The 21243-nt window shown below is 47.3% G+C and overlaps 1 protein-coding gene across 1 annotated transcript in view; it reads left to right on the forward strand.

Moving 5' to 3' along the window:
• FARP1 (FERM, ARH/RhoGEF and pleckstrin domain protein 1) overlaps positions 1-21243 on the forward strand; it is a 310977-nt gene that overhangs the window by 245269 nt on the left and 44465 nt on the right. Inside the window, exons 12-16 of the mRNA XM_047756233.1 lie at positions 1694-1769; positions 2903-3167; positions 17659-17846; positions 19032-19121; positions 19880-20013. Coding sequence (XP_047612189.1) covers positions 1694-1769; positions 2903-3167; positions 17659-17846; positions 19032-19121; positions 19880-20013 — 753 coding nt within the window. The remainder of the gene's footprint in view (positions 1-1693; positions 1770-2902; positions 3168-17658; positions 17847-19031; positions 19122-19879; positions 20014-21243) is intronic.

Raw genomic sequence — 21243 nt, forward strand, 5'->3', positions numbered from 1 at the left:
TATCTCTTCTTCCCTTATTTGTAGCTACTATGGCTACAGATGTAGCGAAAACCCCCCTTTTTTTTTGCTATTTCTTGGGCCGCTCCCGCAGCATATGGGAGGTTCCCAGGCCAGGGGTTGAATCAGAGCTGTAGCCACCGGCCCACGCCAGAGCCACAGCAACACGGGATCCGAGCCGCATCTGCAACCTACACCACAGCTCAGGGCAACGCCAGATCCTTAACCCACTGAGCAAGGGCAGGGACCGAACCCGCAACCTCATGGTTCCTAGTCGGATTCATTAACCACTGCGCCACGACGGGAACTCCCGAGAAAACCCCTTTTAACCAACAGCCTTCCCTATTTCTGGTTCCCTCCCCAGAGGCAGCACTACCTACTTCCTGTTACTTCTGTTAGAAATGCTCATGCCTCCAAAAAGAATAAGCAAATTGCTCTGGAGGTGTCCTTTTTCCTTTATATAAGTAATATTACATTGTACATAATCGAGCATCTTGCTTTTTAAACCCGACCCTGATTTGGACATCTACGTTAAGCATTTCGAGGTATTAGGAAAGTATTACTTTTTATTTGTCTGATTCCCTGATGAGAAACATTCAGATGGTCTTGTGTTTTGTTTTGCTGTCGCAGAAATGAATGTGCTGCCATCACCATCCTTGTATGTTTCTACTGGTGCACATCTGGGGCCTTTTCTCCCTCCCTGTATCCAGACGTGTAATGCTCAGAAGGTCACTTGTCTAGATGTAACAAACCCATCATTTTCCCAGACGATCCACAGTCCATCTTTTGAGGATTGTATAAGAAGTGGCCCGGCTTCCTCTGACTCAGCGTCGGGGGGACCCCAGAGCTTTTGTGTATTCGTTTGGAGTATTTTTAAAGCTGCATGGATATTGGAACTTAACCTCTTGTCTTTGTAGAGTTTCATGTGTTTGAGTACCCGAGAAGTCTCTAGTGCTTGTTCCCTGGCGAGGTGGGGACTGGCACCCAGAGGGAAGGAAAAGATGAAAGGGGAAACCTGGTGGTGGTGGTAAAAGCCAGTGTCAGAGTTCCTGCTGTGGTGCAGGGGGTTAAGAGTCTGGCTCAGGTCTCGGTGGAGGTGTGTGGGTTTGATCCCTGGCCTGGCACAGTGGGTTAAAGGATCCAGCGTTGCCACAGCTGCAGCTCAGATTCAATCCCTGACCCGGGAACGTGCATATGCCACAGATGCAGCTGTTAAAAAAGATAAAATAAAAACCCAATTTCTTCTACGATTGAGTCTATAAATGCATTCCTGGGGAAGACCTTTTTCTGAACTGAGCACTGTGAAGGAGTGAGCCGATCGGTGACAGTGGCCGCTGTGGTGGAACGGATCTAGAAAATCGTTACCTAAAACACACAAGGATTTCATATCATTAGACCATTGCTGGCACTTGTGAGCATATGTGGGTCCAATAACCAAAAAGTCAGTGTTCGGTGGCCGGTGCTCCCACCAGCTAGACCACTCCAGCCAGAGCCTGGGATGGCTGAGGACTTTTCAAGGTTGCAACAACCCCTGAATCCTACAAGGATACAGAAAGGATGCCTGGGTTGGTTTCAGGGAGCATTTTTCCAAACTAATGGGGGTGCCTTCTCTATTGTGGGAGTGTATAGTGCTGTTGTTTTTAATTTAAAAAACAAAAAGCCCTCAACTTTTGCTATCTTATGTAATTTCTCCCAGGAAACACAGCAAGATTCATTCCATCAGAAGCCTTGCGACGGAGCCCACAGAACCGAATTCAGAAGTGCCAAAACAAGTCAGTGATGGTGATATTTGCAGTGATAACTGTTCTTTACCAAACCTCCCTCCCCTGCTGAGGACCGGGTCTCCTCCTATGCTTTGGGGTTCTTTGTCCTTCTTCTTTGGGTTGTTTTATAGAGAGGAGTCTAGCTGCGTCCCCTGGCCCCGACTGACACTGGCTCTGCTGTGCTCTGCACCCCAAAGCCCTAGCCCATGTCCTTCCCCAGCTGACCCCCCCCCGCCACCTCCCCCATTCACACCCTGGGGAAGTTGGCTCTATTGGCCTGAACTCAGCCTAGGGCTGGGAAGCACCCAGAGCCAGAGTTGAGCCCACCCTCCAGCTAAATGGCTGCACTTGTGGGAAGAGATCAGGACCCGCTTCCTGAGTGATGGGTGTAGCTCCCCTTCGGTGCCAAGGTCAGAACCTTGCACTGGCACAGGAGCGGGTGGTGAGTTCCCAGGGCTCGTGTTACAGAGCACTGACCGCAGTTGGCAGCGAGTCACATTCTCACCCTTGCTCTGAGGGTGGCCAGGGCTCCTTTGCCCTGGAGTCAGTCTCGGGATGAGCTTTCAGGGTGTTCTCTACGAGAGAATGAGAACTTTGTCCTGGGGAAGGGCATGAAGGCAATTTCATTGTGTGAATCCGGAGAGAGCCCGTAACCTGCCCATCCTACCCTGAGGCAGCAACAGAGAAGTCTTTGTCATTGGTCTGAAAACCGTGTCAACCTGCCCTCGGGGGTCCGTGACGCCTTTGCTCCCTCTCCCTACCCACACCTCCTCCAAGAAGCCCACTGTGGGCTGGAAGGCCTCTCTGGTTCCATAGAAACTTTGGAAACCCAAGATGAGACAGCGGGTCCTGGAAAGCAGAAGCTGTACCTCACTTGTGCTCCTGGGGACATGACCCTGTCAGCTTCCACACCCTGAAAGAACATTCTGGATCATGCCCAGATGCCAGGGGGCGGAGGATGGGTGCCTGCTTACTGACAGCGTGCTTTGTTCGAAGACCTTGGAAGGCAGGCTTTCTTTGGCGGTCCTTTTGGCCACTTGATGCTTGAAATTAGACTCCACATCTCTCTCTCCCTCTCTCAGCTCTGGTGTAACCTCTCCCTTTTCTCTTCATCTCCCTGCACCCTTTCCTGCCACCTCCAGGCTCAGCCGAGTGCCAGCCTTACCCTCGGAGAAGGTGCTGAATCCCCAGGCAGCGGCCAGAGCTGCCAGCAGGGAGAGGACCTGAGCGGTGCCGCCCAGGAGCGCAGCCCTGCCCTGCAGAGGAGCCCGGCGGCGGCGGCAGCGGTGGCGGCGGCAGGGAGCAAGGATGCGGACAGGGCCGTCAAGGCGGTGATGGAGGAAGAGGAGGAGGTCGTTAAGGACAGGACCCAGCCGAGTAGACCTCCGCCCCAGCAGCCAAGCACAGGTCCAGCATCCAGGGCTGCCCGAGGCAGCAGCGCTTCCATTCCTTTCATTGACTGCAGTGATGTAGACAGTGAATACGACCTTCTCAGGGAGCACGCGTCCCGGTCCCGGTCCCAAACAAATGACAACTGTGAGGGTGATGTGACCAGTGGTGTGTATCTGCTCTCCAGGGAGGAGCGGTCCAGGGAGGCTAGGCACAGGGCTTCCCCTCGCTCCGCCAAGTCCTCCCGGCCGCCTTCCAGAGGGTTCCTGGACGATGATTCGGCAGACATAGCCTTTGATACGAGCGGGAGCCCCAGACTCCCCAGACATAGCTCCCTGATAGATGAGCTGTTCAGGGGCCCAGGCAGTCACAGTCCCCTGGCCACCCCGTTGTCTCCCAGCAGCAGAAGTTCAAGCCCAGATGTGAGTTGGGACAGGACCGGGTCTCAGGGCTATGTTTCCGAAAGCGGACACGGCTGGAGAGAGCCGAGGATGGGAGAAGGCGCTCTTTCCAGCCGGGATCCCCTTTGTGAAAACTCTTCCCCTGTCTTACAAAGGCCATACGTGAGGGATCTTCCCAGTAGGTGTAATAAGTCAGAGACAGATCCACTGATTCTGAGCCAGGTAGCGGCGACCCCAGAGGCAGTCGATGTGCTTGACAGCCGTGGAAAGGGTGGCCTGGCCAGTCTGGCCGGTTCCCAAGGGAGAACGCTGGCCAATGGTACCCATCTCATAGGTCCACGTGCAAAGAGCCCCGTCACACAGGCGGCATGTGCCCGTCCCTGGCCAGCCCAGCAGGCTCCCCTGCAGAAGACCGAGGGCTCCAGCAGTAGTGGGTCTGAATCCAGCGATTCAGACTCAGAAATGCTGAACCCTCTGGGCCAGCCCCTCGTGTTTGGCAATCCTGCCGCGCTGAGTTCCCCCTCGAGGGCGAGGGGTCAGAAGTGCTCAGGGGGCCTGCATTTGAACGAGGAGACAGACGAGGATGAGTGAGGACAGTAGAAGGTTGGGAGCCTGGAGTCGTGAGTCCAGGGTTTCCATGGAGATGATCCGTTCTGGTGACTTGTTAACTCTTCCTGGGCATTGGTTAGAGGAAGTTCAGGGCAGGTGCGCATGTAGGATAGGGCATACCTGAACTTCTCCGATCTCTCAGAAGGACAAAACTTCACCCATCACGGCAAGTTACCAAGAGCTTGTTTCTCTTTCTGATCGAAGGCTGGGAAGAAGTACTTTATGATGAAACTGATCACGTGTAGTATGTTGTAGTTACGTGGAAATTTTGTGTGTGTGTTCAGTGACATATGCAGATCACCCTCCCATTTGGTCGAGTATTGGAACTGAAGCATCAGTGAGATCCCAGCAAGGGTGTGGGTTTTACTTTGAACCCCTTCTTTAAAGGGGCCGCTTTTCTGTGCCTCTTAAAGTGAGGAATTGACAGCATGCGAGGCCAAATTGTAAGTTGATTGCTAGTTGAGATGTCGTGTCAGTGAAATCTTAGTTAAGACCAATGAATATTTTAATCAGAAGCATTTGGCATTATTTCCTCTTTCCAGGTTTCCTATGAAATGATAGGAAAGCCCTCACATCTTCATGAACTGTCATGAGATGGCTGGTTTGCTTTGGTGGGTCAAATTGTTGGTTATGGTTGAAGAAGCTGTAACTCTGGCCATCAGAATCTCTTGGTGAAACTCAGAGATGCTACTGGGTGATGATGCAGGAGGAAGTGAGACCTCGCAGTATGGGTACTCTGGTCCCCAGGAGGTTAGCCAAGCCGATGTCTGCCTCTGCATAGTACACGGCACGGAGAAGGGCCATTTCCCAGTCTCGTTGTCCTTCGTTGATTTTTGCGCATATTCTTAACATTCACACTCTTGGGAACAGTGTCCTCTCTCTGCAACAGTGACTTTGGGCTGTTTTTCCGTGCAGGAAAAAAGAAACTGGAAGTAGTGAGAGGTCTGGTTTCTTTTTAAACCTTGACCACCTGCACCACTGCCTTTCACCCAACATTCCTGCATTTCAGATGAAAGAACCTGTTTTGAACTTGCATTGTTTCTCAGCCTTAGCTGCACTTGAAATCACCTGGGACATTTTAAAAAATTAGTGTTGCTTGAACTCTGACCCTAGAAATGTGGCTCTGAATGATCTGGAGTGCCCGTTGGGCTCCCCAGATGGCTCTGCTAGGTTGCCAGCATTACTTCTTGGCCAGACACAGTTGCCTTCTAGAATCCAGTAGAACGTGATCAAAGTGTTAGTTGAAAGTTGGGCTTGTTCACCGAATAAGAAAAGCGTCACAAACAAGATGCTTCGCTTCATGCCTGTTACTTGGTACTTTTTAGTCTTTGGTACTTTAAAAAAAAAAAAAAAAAGACAACTTGTGGAATACAATTTTCTGATCTTGCGTAACCACAGAATTATGGAGAAGCATTGTAACGATGATCTGTCTCTGATGTGCCACCATGCCAGTGGCCCTAGGAAAACTCATCATGGGGCTTTGTCGTGGGGAAAGAGCTGAGCATGTTTAGGAAACGGAGTAGAATTTGGCAGCAGTATTGAACAAGCAGAAATATTGACTGACCTCGTGGTCCACATGAATGTCAAGAAGTCGGTTTTAAAGATGCTGAGAACTCAGTCCCTTTTTATACACGCTTTGGCTTTATCTACCTAATCATTTGATTCAGTGCATGACTGATGAATCAGATTGACGATTGGATATCTTGAAAGATATTCATTGAAGTAGTCTATTCGTGTCTCGCTTTAGCTTCACGTATTTAACAGAGTCCCAGAATTTTAAAGCCACAAGGGACCTTAGAGGTCACTGAGGTTAAACCTTCATTTTGTGGACAAGAAGCCTTGCTGTAACACAATTAAGAGACTCCACGTAGCCATACAGCTAGTGCATGATGAAGCTAAAACCACAACTTTAGTCTCTAGACCTCAGCGTTGGACTCTGTGTGACATCTTGATGCCCTAGGACCTTTTGGGTTCAATTTTTTAATTTTTTTACTCTTGTGTGGATTCATAATTAAAATCACATGGAGACCAGGACTCCTGTAAACTTAGGTAATTATAGTCCATACCAGGTAGGAAGAACTACGGCTTTTTGTATGGTGGGGTTTTTGCAGTTATGACACATGTTTTGCACATTCTGTTTTGAACTTAGAAAAAATAGGTCGATTTTCTGTATAAGAAAATAGTGAAATGTGGGTTAAGCGGAGTCACTTTTGGAATCCTGTGATTGATTTGTGAAGGCGGTTCGTTCAACTGCGTTTTCTTTTCACCTCTAATCATACAGCACTCTGATCACAAAACATAAATGAGCGAGGGTATTAACCACCCCGGCATAGGCTGTGAATCATCCGATGTAGAGCCCCAAAGCGAAACATGCTCCAGTAGTTACATTGCTTTGCTTTTTCCTGAAGAAGTGATTTTTATCTAAAGTGATTTGAAAAGCAGGGGTGTGTCCAGTTTCACAGGTGCCAAGACTTCCCTCTTTTTGGGACCCTCGTAAAGTTTTTCTCAGGTTGGTTTTGAACCAGCCAGGCAACTCAGTTTCTGCTTCTCAGCTGGTGTTTATGAAAATGGCAATCTTGGTGTGATTAATGGTGCTTAAGAGAAAAGGTGTGTGTGTGGGGGGGGGCGGGTAGTTGGTCCAAAAGCCATGTATCCTGCAGCTCTGAGAACATTCACTAATTGCCTCTGGGAGGGCTCACCCTGCACCCAGGAAAGAGCCCTGGCGGGAGCGTAAACTGGAACATCTGTGGAGCCCAGAGGTAGAGCCAGTTTGCTGGATGAAGGGGCCAGGGAAAGCCGGTGGCCTCCTCCCTCTCGCTTTCCATGTCCTCTGCCTTGTAAGGCAAGATTCTGGTGTCCAGGGCCTTCCCCGGCCTCTGGCATCTCACCACGAGGCACAGGAAGAGCTGGCACAGGCCTGGAGTTGTACTGGTTGCAGGAAGATCAAGATGGTGTTGGGTGTGATGAATCGGCAGCAGAGATTAGACACCTGCGGATTCTTTCAGATTCCCAAAGGGTTTCCCAAGACCTGTCAGCCAGTTTTTCTAAGACAATAGCTAGTGCAGGGGCCACGTGCATCAACAAGGAAGCCAGGTCTTTAGATTGTAGTTGTTCTATGAAATGACAGCTAAGGCCTTGGCTGGAAGACAGACTAGATAGAGAAACAGAATGCCTTGGAAGTTCCTGTTGTGGCCCAGTGGTAATGAACCCAACCAGTATCCATGAGGATGCAGGTTCCATCCCTGGCCTCACTCAGTGAGTTAAGGACCCAGCGTTGCCAATGAGCTGCGGTGTATATCACAGACACAGCTCAGATCCCGAGTTGCTGTGGCAGCTGCAGCTCCAATTCAACCCTTGGCCTAGAACTTCCATATGCCGCTGGTGCGGCCCTAAAAAGAAAACAAAAAAAAAAAAGAAAGAAAACTTCAAACCAGTCAAGGCTACTCCAGGGCCTCCTTGCATTCATCTCTTGTTGGATAGTATTTCAAAATATGGGAATTGTAGACCCTTTTGTGGTTGATTTTTATTGCTGCTTGTTCAGGGCCATATACAAATGCAAGAAATTCTCTTAGAGTGAAGAAATGCATTTAATGAGTTCCAGAACTTAAAATGGATTTTGCTCCTGCTCCTTTCCCAGTCATCTGTATGGTCTTGACAGATATTTTATTAGACAAGCATTTAATTAAAGGAAGTCTGTGAGCCAGATTCTCCCCCACAGATGTGATTCACATTTGCAAATTTCTCACAAATTTATCTCACCAAATTGTGCTGCTATGGCCTGCACTTAAAATGTGAATAATTGCGGATAATTCCCATTTTATTCTCAAGAACTTCTTTGACGTTTCAAACCAAGCAAGGCCTTAAAAAAAAAGAAAGAAAGAAAGAGACTAGGACTGCAAAACCAAACTATAGCATACGCCTCTGACTTTCCTACCAAGTGTACAGAATCCAGTCTGTCCTTAATAGAATCAGAAACTCCCCTTGCATCCTAGCTCTGGAATCAGTTTGATTGTGTGGCCAAGTAGTCCCTAGATGATTAAAATAGTAAGCTGTTAAATTTTGTCAGAACTGTTATAAATGTGCCTCAGGTCCTTTTTTTGTATCTATGGTCAGGGTTGACATGCCTGTCAACTTTTTCTACTTAAGATGCTGGTCCGTACTTCACGACAGGATGGGTTTGGTGCATTCATTACTGAGTGACTGGGGTACAGGTAGGCCCAGATTAAAGAAATCAGTGGGCCCCCTTCATCATTGTTTATTTGTTATTTCTTATTTCCTGAGTGTATTTGCTTCTGTCTCTATCTTTACCTAGGCCCTGCTTCTTTTTTTTTTTTTTTTTTTTTTAATTATTTTTGGTTGCGCCAAAGCAGATAAAATTCCCAGGCCAGGGACTGAATCCAAGCCACAGCCCTAGGCTGCAGCTGCAGCAACGCCCCACACTGTAACCCACTGCACTGGGCCAGGGATCGAATCTGTACCTCTGTAGTGACCCCAACCACTGCCAGCGGATTCTTGACCCCCTGTGCCACAGCGGGAACTCCTACCTAGGCCCCTATTCTTGTTAGCCAGAATTTGAAGAACTCTCTGAGTTGCATCCCCAAGAAAGGCTCTTTTTCTCTCCCCCCCCCCCGCCAAATCTTCTCCTTCATCATCTGTAAACATTCCTCTTGATAGTCATGAGCTGAGTTCTCTAAGGCTGGCCTTCGTCTGGTTGCCCAGAGACGAGCCTGCAGTTGACCCATCAATAACACGGGTTTGAAGGGTGCAGGTCCTCCTACTAAAATTTTTTTCAATAGTAAATACTGCAGGACCACATGATGCAGGACCGGTTGAATCCACAGATGCGGAGGCACAGGTTCATCAGGAGGGTCGCCTCTTAAGTTCTGCGTGGATTTTCCATGGCTCGGAGGGGCTTCGTCCCTGACACCTGCATTGTCCAATGTTGGTGCTGCAGGAGGGTCTTTCAGGGCCATCTCTGCCACAGAGGAAGTTTCTTTGAACCTGAGGGTGGTGAGCATTTCAAAATAGCCCGTTGCTGGTAGCCCTCGGGTGAGTGTTTCATTCAGCTCTTGGCCCAGTTCATAAGAACACAGGCAAGGAAAGATACTAGTGGATGAGCTCCTCCAAGAAGGAAATGATTAAAGAACTTGACTCTGGCGACGTTTATAGAATCTATTGGCGCTGCTTTTTCCTTGTTTAATTCCATCTGTTTCTAGTTAGGTGAGTGAAACATAATACAGGGAAATGGGGTCTCTCGTGTACTCCGGGTATACCTCTAACACCAGTTGCTGGTATTTAAAATGAAGCCAAGACTTTTAGATCAAAATAAGCATGCATTTAATGTAGCAACTCTCTTTATTAAAATAATAATAATAATAATGAAAATAATAATGAAAAGCAAAAACAAAAAAGATCCGTGATGATTTGGCCTGGCAGTGAAGGCATCTAAAATCAAAAGTGGCCTGGTTGCCATCTGTTGGGATACATACTTAAAAGGGGCTATTTATTATTTCCTGGGGTAACCTACAGATTTTTAGTGTTTCCCCTGTGAACAAAAGTTGCAAATGCTGATTTGCACATTTTATATATATATATATACACATATATATATGCAGGAGGAGGTGAGTAGGGTCAGGCTTCATAAAATTAATAACACATCACTCCAAAAATTTTTCCTAGATGAAACCTCCAGCCTGGGGAACTTTTCTTTCTTTTCCAACAAAAGCAGTCAAACACCTGGGTGGAAGCTCGGGTAGAATTACCAGATCTTCTTTTCCTGAAAGCTTTAAAAGTGGATCAGACTCTGACTGGTTCAGGATGGTTTCCATGGGGATGGACTGAATGATGCAGACGGCACGGCTTAGCCTTGGAAACCGCTTTGGCCATCTTCTTGGCCTCGGGTGTTTGGCGGAGGGCACCTCCTTTGCATCTTCATCTGGGTTCCAGATCAGGTTACTCTGACCTGTCTTGGGTTCGTTTTCTATTTGAGAGTAGGGAGAGTTAGAAAGCAGCCAATGAGATGGGATATCTGGTCTACCTGGGTAGTTGAGAGCCGGTGTGCAAGGTTAGCTGCCCGGCAAATGCTGTTAAGGCGTCTGTGAAAATGGTCCTGGGAAATACTGGAGCTTGCTGCTAGGGGGCAGGTGCAACAATGACAGAATAGTGAGGAGTAGTTAGAAAGCACTGCAAAATGTAGCATAAGCCAAAGGTACTAAGGACGGGGTGAGGACCCGTGTGTGCGTGTGTCTGTGTGTCTAGTGAAAAGCATCAAACGGTGATTAACTGTACTTTTGAGTAAGAGGTGGTGCTGGTAGTGGGACTGGGAGTTTGGAGGCAGTGCTTCTGCTTTATTATAAATTGGGGTTGTTAACTGGTTCGCAAATGGAATACAGTAGAAGGGTCGGTTTGGAGCCTGTGGTGGTGACAGGCCCATTATCACCCTCAGATGACCCTTCTGGCTCAGGAACCTGGGCTAATGATTGCTTTTTCCTGGGCCTCAGCATTCCTTTGTAAGAAGTAAAGCATCTGTCCCTCTGCCTGCAGTGACTTATAGAAAGACCAAAGATAAGTTGTCCTCAGCCATGAACACACAGCTGCCGCGTGCCACACACGCACCTGAAAGGCCAATGGCCTCCGCCCGTCACCCTCACCCCCTTTCTGCCTGGAAAGTTGCCATGAACACCCAACTAACCCCATCTCGCCAGCTCTGCCTGTACTCTTCGTCCAGTTCCCTTCTGTTCTGTCTGTGTGTATATTTAACATTTTCTTTAAAAATGTCTTCATACGCTGAATTAATTTTAAAGTAGAAAAGGCTGGGGCCTTCATTCTCATTTTTGTCATTTGTTTATTAAATGTGAGAAAACATTTTTCCATTGTTCCACGGTCTGCACTGTTTTTGTCAGCATGTACCTCTCTAAGACAAAGCTTTTTTTTTTAACGTTCTGTCTTTATCCTCAAAGCATGGTGTCCCTTCCATTCCCCGCATTGTTGGAGCATTGTCTGATGTTCCCCCCCCCCCCTTTTTTTTAAACACGACTGAAAACCATGTTGTACTTGGAATACCTGTTTCCTGTCAAATACAGTGACCCTGCTCGCTAAGCAGCACGCCTTAGCATGGAGGCAGCCCGGGTGCCCAGGCTGGGTGGTGCCCTGAAGGTGGGGACAGAAGATGAAGAGGAGACCTCACTTCTCTGATGTCATCTTCTCCACGCCTGTGCTTTGCCCTGTGTGTGCAGGTGGGATGAGGGGTACCCTGGTCTCTGGAAGTGAGCAGGGCCGCTGTGATGAGGGAGCAGGCTCCCGGAAGCAGAGCGCATCTGTGGTGGGAGCTGACGTGGGGAGCTCAGACAGCCAGGACTAGCTTCCTATTTTAAATGGGAACCGCTATTCCAATGGGATTAGCAACCTTTCTGTAATTTGTAAGAGAATTTAGCCCTGAATTCGTTTTCTTGGGGAGCGGGGGAGGTGGAAGCATAGACGAGACCTCGTCTGTAATGACCCCAGTTGGCGGCTCATGGCCAATAATCTGGTTTTAGTTGGCTGTCTGCCCACCATGTAGGCTCACACAGATACTGTCTGGTTTCGTCTTCTCTCCACGGCTAAGAGTGCAGGATCTCACCAAAGCATGGATTTCACCCACCAGGAAGGTGGCTTGATTTCCCCAATAACAATGAGCTCGGGGGTCTTAAAGCATGGAAGGCCAGCCTCATGTAACAGTCTATGCACAGTATTAATATTGCTTGTTAATTTCAACCAAAGAAGCTTTCACTTGTCCTAACAGGAATCTTGCTGGAAAACCTGTCACTTGTCCCTGGTCTTTCCCCCTGATGCCTGAAGCTTTGTCCTGAGTGGGAGATGGTGTTTTCTTTTCCCTCGGTACGAAGCACCACGTTTAACCCAACCCAGATACGGCTCTCCCCAACACCACCATGTTCAAACAAAGGAGAATTCTCCTTGAGCTCGTCCCCTTAAGCAAGAACAAGCTAGTGCATTTGCCATCGTTTCCCCATGGGCAGTATTTCTCTTTCTTTTGCTGCACGTTGCATCGCTGTGGCTTTTCTGAATTGCTTGATGAGAATCAGTGCTGTTGATGTTCAGTTGCTTGTGAAACTTTTCGGAAAGGAACTTGGTCTGAGAAGCACATACGTCACCTGCAACGACCCAAGTCATCAAGATGACCACACCGTCATAACGGGCAATCCTGGAACTTGAGTTTCCTTGTGAAACCTTGTCATGTCAATCAAACATTGTCATCTTCTTCCCCCACATAGTCCAGTGGGCTGGGACTCAGCTAAGTAAGCAGACTAGAGGGCATCCAGCCTGCTCTAGAGATGACCCATGAGTCAATCACTGCTGACCTTTTTGATAATTGGCTTTCAGATGCAGACAATCTCCAGAGAGAGGCCACTGTCTTCTCTTTTAGAGGGAGATTGTGGATTTAAAAAGAGCCTTTTAAAAAAGAAATGAACATCTGTATCTGTAATGTATTTGCTACCTGTGCCTTTGGAGCGTGTTCTGGGTACAGAGAGATACAATTGCCTTTATTTTAGAACCAAATAACAGGAAGTAAATCATGATAGATGAGTGGCTTGTAGAAGTTTGCCAGATGTAGAATTTTGGGGGAATATGGAGGAATCCGCATAGGTACTTCCTTTTTTTTTTTTTTTTTGGTCTTTTTAGGGCCGTACCCATGGCATATGGAGGTTCCCAGGCTAGGGATCCAATCGGAGCTGTAGTCGCCAGCCACAACCACAGCAACACCAAATCCTTAACCCACTGGGCTAGGCGAGGGAGTGAACCCTCATCCTCATGGATACTAGTCAGGTTCATTAACCACTGAGCCATGATGGGAACTCCCGCAAGGGCACTTTTAAAATCATTGTACTTTTTAAATTATTGAAAAGAGAACTTGAGAAAGCAGTCAACGTTTTCATTTTCCTCAGTATTTTCATTGTTAGATATTTTAATATTTAACAGATCTGTGGATTACTACTTTTTAGATGGTTGGGTTTTCTAGTTCCTTCCTCAACAGGAAAAATAAAGCTTAGCTAAGTAAAAATGGGGATTCACAACATGCTAATTTAAAACGCAGGGTGGGTATGGAGTTCCCTTTGTGGCTCAGCGGTAACAAACCCAACTAGGATTGTGAGGATATGAGTTCGATCCCTGGCCTCTCTTAGTGGGTTAAGGATCTGGCGTTGCCGTGAGCTGTGGTGTAGGTCACAGATGTGGCTCAGATCTGGTGTTGCTGCGGCTGTGGTTAGGCCGGCAGCTGTAGCTCCGATTTGACCCCTAGTCTGGGAACCTCCCTATGCCACAGGTGTAGCCCTAAAAATACATACATAAAACACAGGACAAGTACAGCCAAGTATTCAAAATGCCATTGAAAATGGCCTTGAAAAATGGATGAGAAATTTCACTTTTCCTAGGCTCGTGTGAGTTTGTTCTTAAGCTTTTAATACAGTCAGAGAAGGGGGGCGGTTACAGGGTGGCTTGTGCCCCGTCCTAAAAGGGGGAGATGGGCATGAGTTTGACTTGTTGCTGATAAACTGTGTTCCCGCCGTGGCTGTGCCTGTGGCGAAGAGCCTGATCAAGAGATGCTGCCGTCTGAGTGAGGCTGCAAATCCGGCTTCGCCTGTGCAGCCAGGAGAGAATTATGAATGTATTTTACGTTAGAAAGACAGAGCCGCTGAGCCAGTTTCTGGGATGGGTGATAAATTGAACTCCGTAAATATGGCTGTGCTACTTTGAGGTTCTGTGTAATTGTTTATGCTACAAGCAAGTGTACGTGGACAGGGGTTTTAAGAAGCAATGATGAGAAATGCCCCTCTCGGGTGCAGTGTCAGGGAGGGGAAGTGTGGTCCATGAGCGGGATGTAAACTCAGTCTCGTTGATACAGATTAAGGGGGCAGAGGGGGACCTGGAGGTCGGGGGGGGCGGGGGTGGGGTGTCATGAAATCATTTGGAAGAGGTGAGGGGTTTGAAGGTTATTCGCCGGAAATACAACTGAACGCCTAACAAAATGCAGGGACATTTCTGAAAATAGGAAGAAAAAATTTAAGCATCAAAAGCTTCCAGACTTGTAGGGTGTAACTGATCTTTTTCTAGTCTCTTCCAACTGCTTTCCACCTCGTGCCTTAATATCCAGGTGCTTTCTTAGAAAGTTCCCCCAGATTATTTACCTAGAGCCCCCGGGCTGATGGAAATTCCTCGCCGTCCACTTGTCATAGAGGAAGAAACGATGCGCTTCCCAGGAGTTAAGGAAGTTCATGGAGTAGCAGTGAACACCAGCCATCATTTCTCCTCCTCGTCCAGGGCTGTGCCTTCAAGGCCAACAGACCGAATGGGGTGAACAGGCTTAATAGAGCTGCAGAGGTCTAGCGGCCTGGTTCTCTATAGCAACACTGCCCTGTTGGTTGGCTTTTTTTTTTTTTTCGCAAAATGGACTACTTCAGTGAAAATTGGTCATGTGTAGTTCTAATAACTACAACCTTAGACAGTGACCTTCATAAAGACACAGCTCTTTACGCTCGCCGAGGGCAGGCCCGGCGTGGACACCAGTTTGTATGGATCTCTGTCACATACTGACTCAAAGTCGAAAGAGAATTTTAATTACTCATCAAGCTGCCAAATTCTACTAATGACTCTCATCAGCCTATTCCATTGATTGCTGAATGGTAAATGAGCTACCTATTTTTGTTGGGAACTATGTCACCTGTACGTTTTGAAAGCCTTGCGTGGTTTCTCTTGCAAGGGGAGGAAGGGGGCTGTCCTCCATGGATGCAGCTCTGAGCTTTCTGGACCTTTCCCCTCCTTAGCATTGCTGATGGGTTTCTAGAACAGGATGCTTGGTATTGATCGACTCATTGGTCTTCCTGCTTAAATACATTCATCGCCTTGTCCTTCTTAGGCCCCATGAGTAGGCACAAAGCCAACTAAAGTAGCCGCTCTGGAAACGGATATGGACGACCCTCATGGGGTCATTCTCCGGGGGTGTGTATTGCACGTGTAGTATTGTGTCACACACATCTTTAGGCGACACGAGTACGATGCAGCTGGCTTTCACCCCACCACCTGTGGCTGGCTGGGAGCTGTTCCCACTCCACCTAGGAGACACACTTGTCCTCAAGCTAACGTTCAGTGTCTGACTTTCTGAATCCTGTCTGCCATGTGGTCCAGTGAGGAATCTTCCAGAGGGCTCCCTTCTTTGCAGGGTGTCCTGCCTTCTGGGCAGATGACCTCTTTCACAGCCCTGGTCCGCTAGCTCATCCTTCTAGCCCACGAGGTCTACTGAACAAGTGTCCCCAGGGGAATTCACACAGGTGACAGCTTTTGACCTTCGGAGGGTGGATGCGGTTGTTTGTCCTTGAGGGTCCTCACCCTTGTTTTCTCCCCCGCCACGTGGCAGTTGGTTTTCTCTCTGCTGCTGGATGCCGTCCAGGGCCGAATTGGTACTGTCCCACCACCCCCCGCCCTCCCCTCCGCTCCTCCTCCAAGCTAGCCTTCTAACTGCTTTATGTTCTTGGCTCCCACTCTTTCAATGATGAGGTGAACGCTTTTTCTGTTCCACGTCACTGCAAATGCAAGGCCCAGCATGTTCTCACATAAACTGCCTCACCTGGTCTCCCGCAGTGTGAGAGCCAAAGGTAAGCCCCCCCGATTTTGCCAGATGATGATAATGGACAAACAATGAGTGACTCAAACAGCAACTCACAAATGCATGAACTGTTTTGATCTCCAGACAGACTGCCAGAATTTCTCTTTTCTAATTCCTATTTGTAGTGATAACCTTTTCCTTTTTTGTGTGATTTTTTTTTTTTTAAAAAAAGAATAGTGTGGTACCTTGAATCCATTACAGCTGTGATTGTTGTCACTCTTATTTGACACGTTCCAATCCTCTCAAAATTATTGTATTCAGTTGTGCACTAGTGTCAATAAAATTGACATTTGTGAAGCAATTTCTGGCCTTTTTCTCCGGGGTTTACTGGGTCTGGTGGTGTGTGGGGTGTGACTGGGTCTTTCTCTAACATCAGGACTTTATTTGAACAATGTATATGAAAATACAAGGAATTTAACTAGAGGGAATTTTTTTTTTAATGCAAACTTCTTGAATCTGACTTTTCCTGATATTTTCTAATCTCATTCTTCAAGGATGATATACTGACCAGTAGTCCTTGGCAGGATGTCTGCTTTTCGTTGTTTCTGTGGGCATGGTGGCTTTTCACCCGCATGTTAGCAACACGGCTAGCTGATCCACCTGGGACTGGGTGGGGGCTGGTGGTGGTTTCTGCATGGCTCATTCATGCTGGGATCGAGTTCACTCTCCAACTCCATCTGCTCCATTCAAAGCTGACCTATCTTGTAATTTTCAAATGGATACGAACGAATCCAGACAGAGAGAATGGAGGTCAAGAAAACAGGGGGCCACCTGGAAAACCACTCTTCACCTTTCTCTCCTGGATCCTTGATAGTGTGCTGAGTAGCCACGGGTGCGAAACTGTATTTTGGACAATGGAGAAAGCATTGCTGTAGTCTTTCCCTGTGATGGTAGCTGACAGGCCTGCAGGTGACTTGAACTTCGCTCGCCCTAATCCTAGTTTTAGTGCATCTGCGTGAGAATCATAAATCCATCCGGCAAAAACACTTTGTTCAGAAGTAGATGTTGAGACATCCCATTTAGTTTCAAAAGGTCGGGGATCGGTATTTGCAAAATTCTGTTGGCAAAGAGTTTCCTGTGCGTGCCATCTCATTTGGCTGACTCTGGATGGGTAACGATTCATTTCCATATTATTCACGATGGGATCCATTGCAGAGGAGTAATTAACCACCTGTCATTTTTTGACTCATAAAGGGGAATTGCAATAATGTCATGACCTGCAGCTTTGCCTTTGTAAAATGATCACCTTTGCATGTCAATGTGATGCTAGTGTTTCTGTCCCAAACAGTGAGAGAGACATGGAGTGCCAGCACCAGGTATAACCAGCTTGTTTCTGTTCTTTGTAGACTGGGAGGTAGCTGCTTTCCCCCCATTGCTGCAAGACTGTAGTCTGTCCTGGGTGTCCAGTCCTTTAGTTTCCTATTAGAATAGCTCTATTTTCTAGCCCTTCCCTACATCTCCTTGTGATATAGACGCTGTATCTTTCTTGAGTCATCCTTAGAAGCTAAGGCAGTAGTTAGGAAATGAAGATTCTATTTGCAGATACATGATGCTTAGAAACTACAGTAATTATTCCCTATGCAGAGTCCACCTTATCATGAATGATGTTACTGTGGCTCCACCGAATGGTATCTTTAGCATCAAGGCAATTGCAACTTAGGCAAAAAAAAAAAAAAAAAAAAACTAGAAAAAATTATGAAGGGCATTTAATGTGCCTGCCATATATGGTAGTCAAGCTTCGCAAGATTTGAAAAGATGAAAATCGCTCAGCAGAGACTGGGTCCCAGAAGGAATTACTTTCTTTCTTTTTTTTTTTTTTTTAATACTTCTCATCCCCAAACAGGCTCCCAGACTGGTAGCCCTCATCTTTCAGAGCTGTCCATCAACTCGCAGGGAGGAGCCGCGCCCACCAACGCCATCCTGTCACCCAACCTGAGCCCCGACACCAAGCAGGCCTCCCCCTTGGTCAGTCCACTGCTGAATGACCAGGCAGGGCCTCGGACCGACGATGAGGACGATGGCCGGAGAAAGGTGTGTGGACTGGTGGGCACTCGCCTGTGGATCCTTTTTTGTTTGTTTTAAATTCCAGTCATACACATAACATAGAACTGACTATTTGAACCCTTCTTAAGCATGCTGTTGAGTGGCATCGTGCATTCACAATGTCGTAGAACCATCAGCCCCTTTCATTTCTGGCATTTCTTCATCCTCCCAAACTTCCTGGCCCTGGCACGAACCATTCTGCTTTCTGTCTCTATGGATGGACTGCTCTAGGAATTAGCCTCAGAGAAGTGGAATCATACTGTGTCTGTCGCTTTGTGACTGGCTGTAGCTTCACGGCCTCAAGATTTATCCGTGTTGTAGCCTGCGTCAGGTTGCTTTTCCTTAAGGTTGGCTAGTGTTCTGCTGTCCAGGGAGTCCGCATTTTGTGTATCCATCTGCTGGTGGAAGTTGGGTGGTTTCCACCTTTTGGCCATTTTGTCTAATATGCTGGGAACCTGGGTGTGCAGATCTGTTCTCATCTCTGCTTTGGGTCTATCCCCAGAGGTGGAATCGGATGGACTCTCGGGGGTAGCAAGCAAGACAGTGAACACTAAGGGACTTCTTTGACTTCATGTTTTAATGAAAGAGAAAACGAGACCCGTGGCTGGCCTGACCTGAGAGTCAGATGGACTCTGGCTGCTGTCACCCTTGTCCCTTGGGACCAGCTACCCTCCTGTTCCCACAGAGAACATAGCTTCCGTTTCCTAAACACTAGTCCCACCAGCCCATGGCGCCCAGGACAAAGACCCATGTGGTTTCTTTCTTTTTTTAATGTTTTTAGTATAGTTGATTTGGTTTCTTTATCATTCATTTCCTTGCAGCCTGCATTGCTCTGATACTTCCCTAATTAATTAGATTTTCAGACGCCCAGCTTTGAATGCATAGCCCTCCATGGGGGCTGACACACTCATTCGAGGCTTTGCACTACGGGTAGTGTTTACGTGGAAGGAAACATTCCTAGACTATTTTCTCATCATTTCTCATCAGAAATCCATTCTCCTAGTTCCTCTCACACAAAAAGATAAATAAGAGTTTATTTAGCCTTGGTACCCGTCCACCAAAGATCAAAAATTAGCCCTGTATCAATTTAATTAGGACTTTCTTAGAATCGGGACATTCTTAGAGATGTTGCCGCAAATCTTCACGTCTTTTTTCTTTTTACAATTTTCGCAGAGATTCCCGACTGACAAAGCGTACTTCATTGCCAAGGAAGTCTCCACCACAGAGAGAACGTATCTGAAGGATCTCGAAGTCATCACTTCGGTATGCATAGCATTTCCCCTAGAGCATTAAATTACCTAATTTATCTCCACTAATGCTCAGCTTTTGGAGGGAAGCTGGAGCTAATTAAATGTTGGCTTCTCTGACTCCAATTAAAAGGATTTGGGTCCTGGGTTGTAGAAATTAAGCCATGATAGCATGTTTAATTTGGAATCGGCTCTAAAAAGTTGTCTCGCGATTTTTAAGCGCAAAGGAAGGACGTTTCTAAAGTGCAGCAAATTTGAAATTAAACATTTCACTGTCTGCACTGATGCAGAATATTTTGCCTTCAGGCCATTATTTTTGCTTGAGGGGAGACCTGGGGGTGCATGAGAAACCTCATTTTATCTTCGATAATAAATTGAGCCACGTCAGCAGAATCTGCCAAAAGGACTGCCTTGTCTCGGTTTTCTCAGTCCTGTTCAGTCCTGGTTTCATTCAGTGATGACCCAGCGCGTTGGCCGGAATGAGGTTTTGCTTTGAGCAGCTGCCCACTTTGGAGATTTTTCCCGACTTCAGCAGTCGGTTGGTAACCCACCTGCAGAAGCGATCACCAAGAGACGGGCACTCCTCGCCCCATCTAAAGAGAGGAGGGAACGCAGGAAAGCCTTGAAGTCCGTGATGCTCTCCAGATGCCGCGGACGCAGCAGGAAAACCCTTTAGCCCCACGCATGCGCAGTGGGCTGCTGCGCGCTCGAAAGCCTCGCACCCGTGCATCCCTCCCCTTGACGCCTCTAAGCCTGTCCTCTTCCTATTCCCAGTGGTTTCAGAGCGCAGTGAGCAAAGAGGACTCCATGCCCGAAACCTTGAGAAGTCTCATATTCCCGAATTTTGAACCTTTGCACAAATTTCATACAAATTTTCTCAAGGAAATTGAGCAACGACTCGCCCTGTGGTGAGTACCTTGACTCCGTGTGACAGTTCTGGCCCTCACTCCCCCCCCCCCTTCTCTCTGTCTCTCTCTTTCTCATGTTGTCTGTATGTTGTTGCTAAGACAAGACAAGCTTAAAATGATTTCCAGTTGAATCGACACGTGTTAGATCTCATCCTGATTTTTTTCCCCTTTGGTTTATGGTTTTCAAAACGTCTGTTTTTGGACCATAGTTCAGTGAGCACCACAAAATGGAGATAGTAATTACTTCTGGAGGGACGATGAGGGTTATAAGGAATAGAGCCACGTGAGGGACTTCCGGTGGCGTTGGTGATATTTTACTGGTGTTTGCTTTATAGGTACTGCTTTATACGTTCATGAAGTTTCATGCAGAACAAAATAATGCCATTTGTATCAACGCGATGCAACTAGAGACTCTCACACTGAGTGAGGTTAGGCAGGAAGAGAAAGACAAATACCATATGATAGCGCTTATATGGGGAATCTAAAATATGGCACAGATGAACCTAGCTACAGAACAGAAACAGACTCATAGACATGGAGGACAGATGTGTGGTTGCTGAGGGGGGACGAAATGGGATGGACTGGGAGTTTGGGGTTGGTAGATGCAAACTATTAAATTTAAAACATATAATCACTGAGGTTCTCCTCTATGGCACAGAGAACTATATCCATTCACTTTTTTTGTTTTGTTTTGTTTTTTGTTTGCGTTTTCTAGGGCCACTCCCACGGCCTATGGAGGTTCCCAGGCTAGGGGTCTAATCCGAGCTGTAGCCGCCGGCCCATGCCAGAGCCACAGCAACACGGGATCCAAGCTATGTCTGCAAAGCTCCCGGCCACGCCAGATCCTTAACCCACTGAGCGAGGCCAGGGGTCGAACCTGCAACCTCATGGTTCCTAGTTGGATTCGTTTCCACTGCGCCACGACAGGGACTCCTCCACTCACTTATGATGGAACTCGATGGAAGATATATGAGAAAAAAATGTGTATATATGTATGACTGGGTCACTTGGCCGTACAGCAGAAGTATAGTTAAAGCAACTATACTTTTTAAAAAAGAGAAAGAAGGAAAAGTTTAGAAATGCATGTTTTCAGACCATAATTCAGTGAATACCACAAAGTGAAGAGAGTGATTTCTTCTGGAAGGACGACAAGGGTTATGAAGAACAGAGCCATGTGAGGGGCTTTAGGGGAGTGTTGGTGATATTTTTCTGGTGCTTGCTTTCCAAGTC

This window comes from Phacochoerus africanus, chromosome 13, assembly GCF_016906955.1.
Source record: "Phacochoerus africanus isolate WHEZ1 chromosome 13, ROS_Pafr_v1, whole genome shotgun sequence".
Lineage (NCBI taxonomy): Eukaryota > Metazoa > Chordata > Mammalia > Artiodactyla > Suidae > Phacochoerus > Phacochoerus africanus.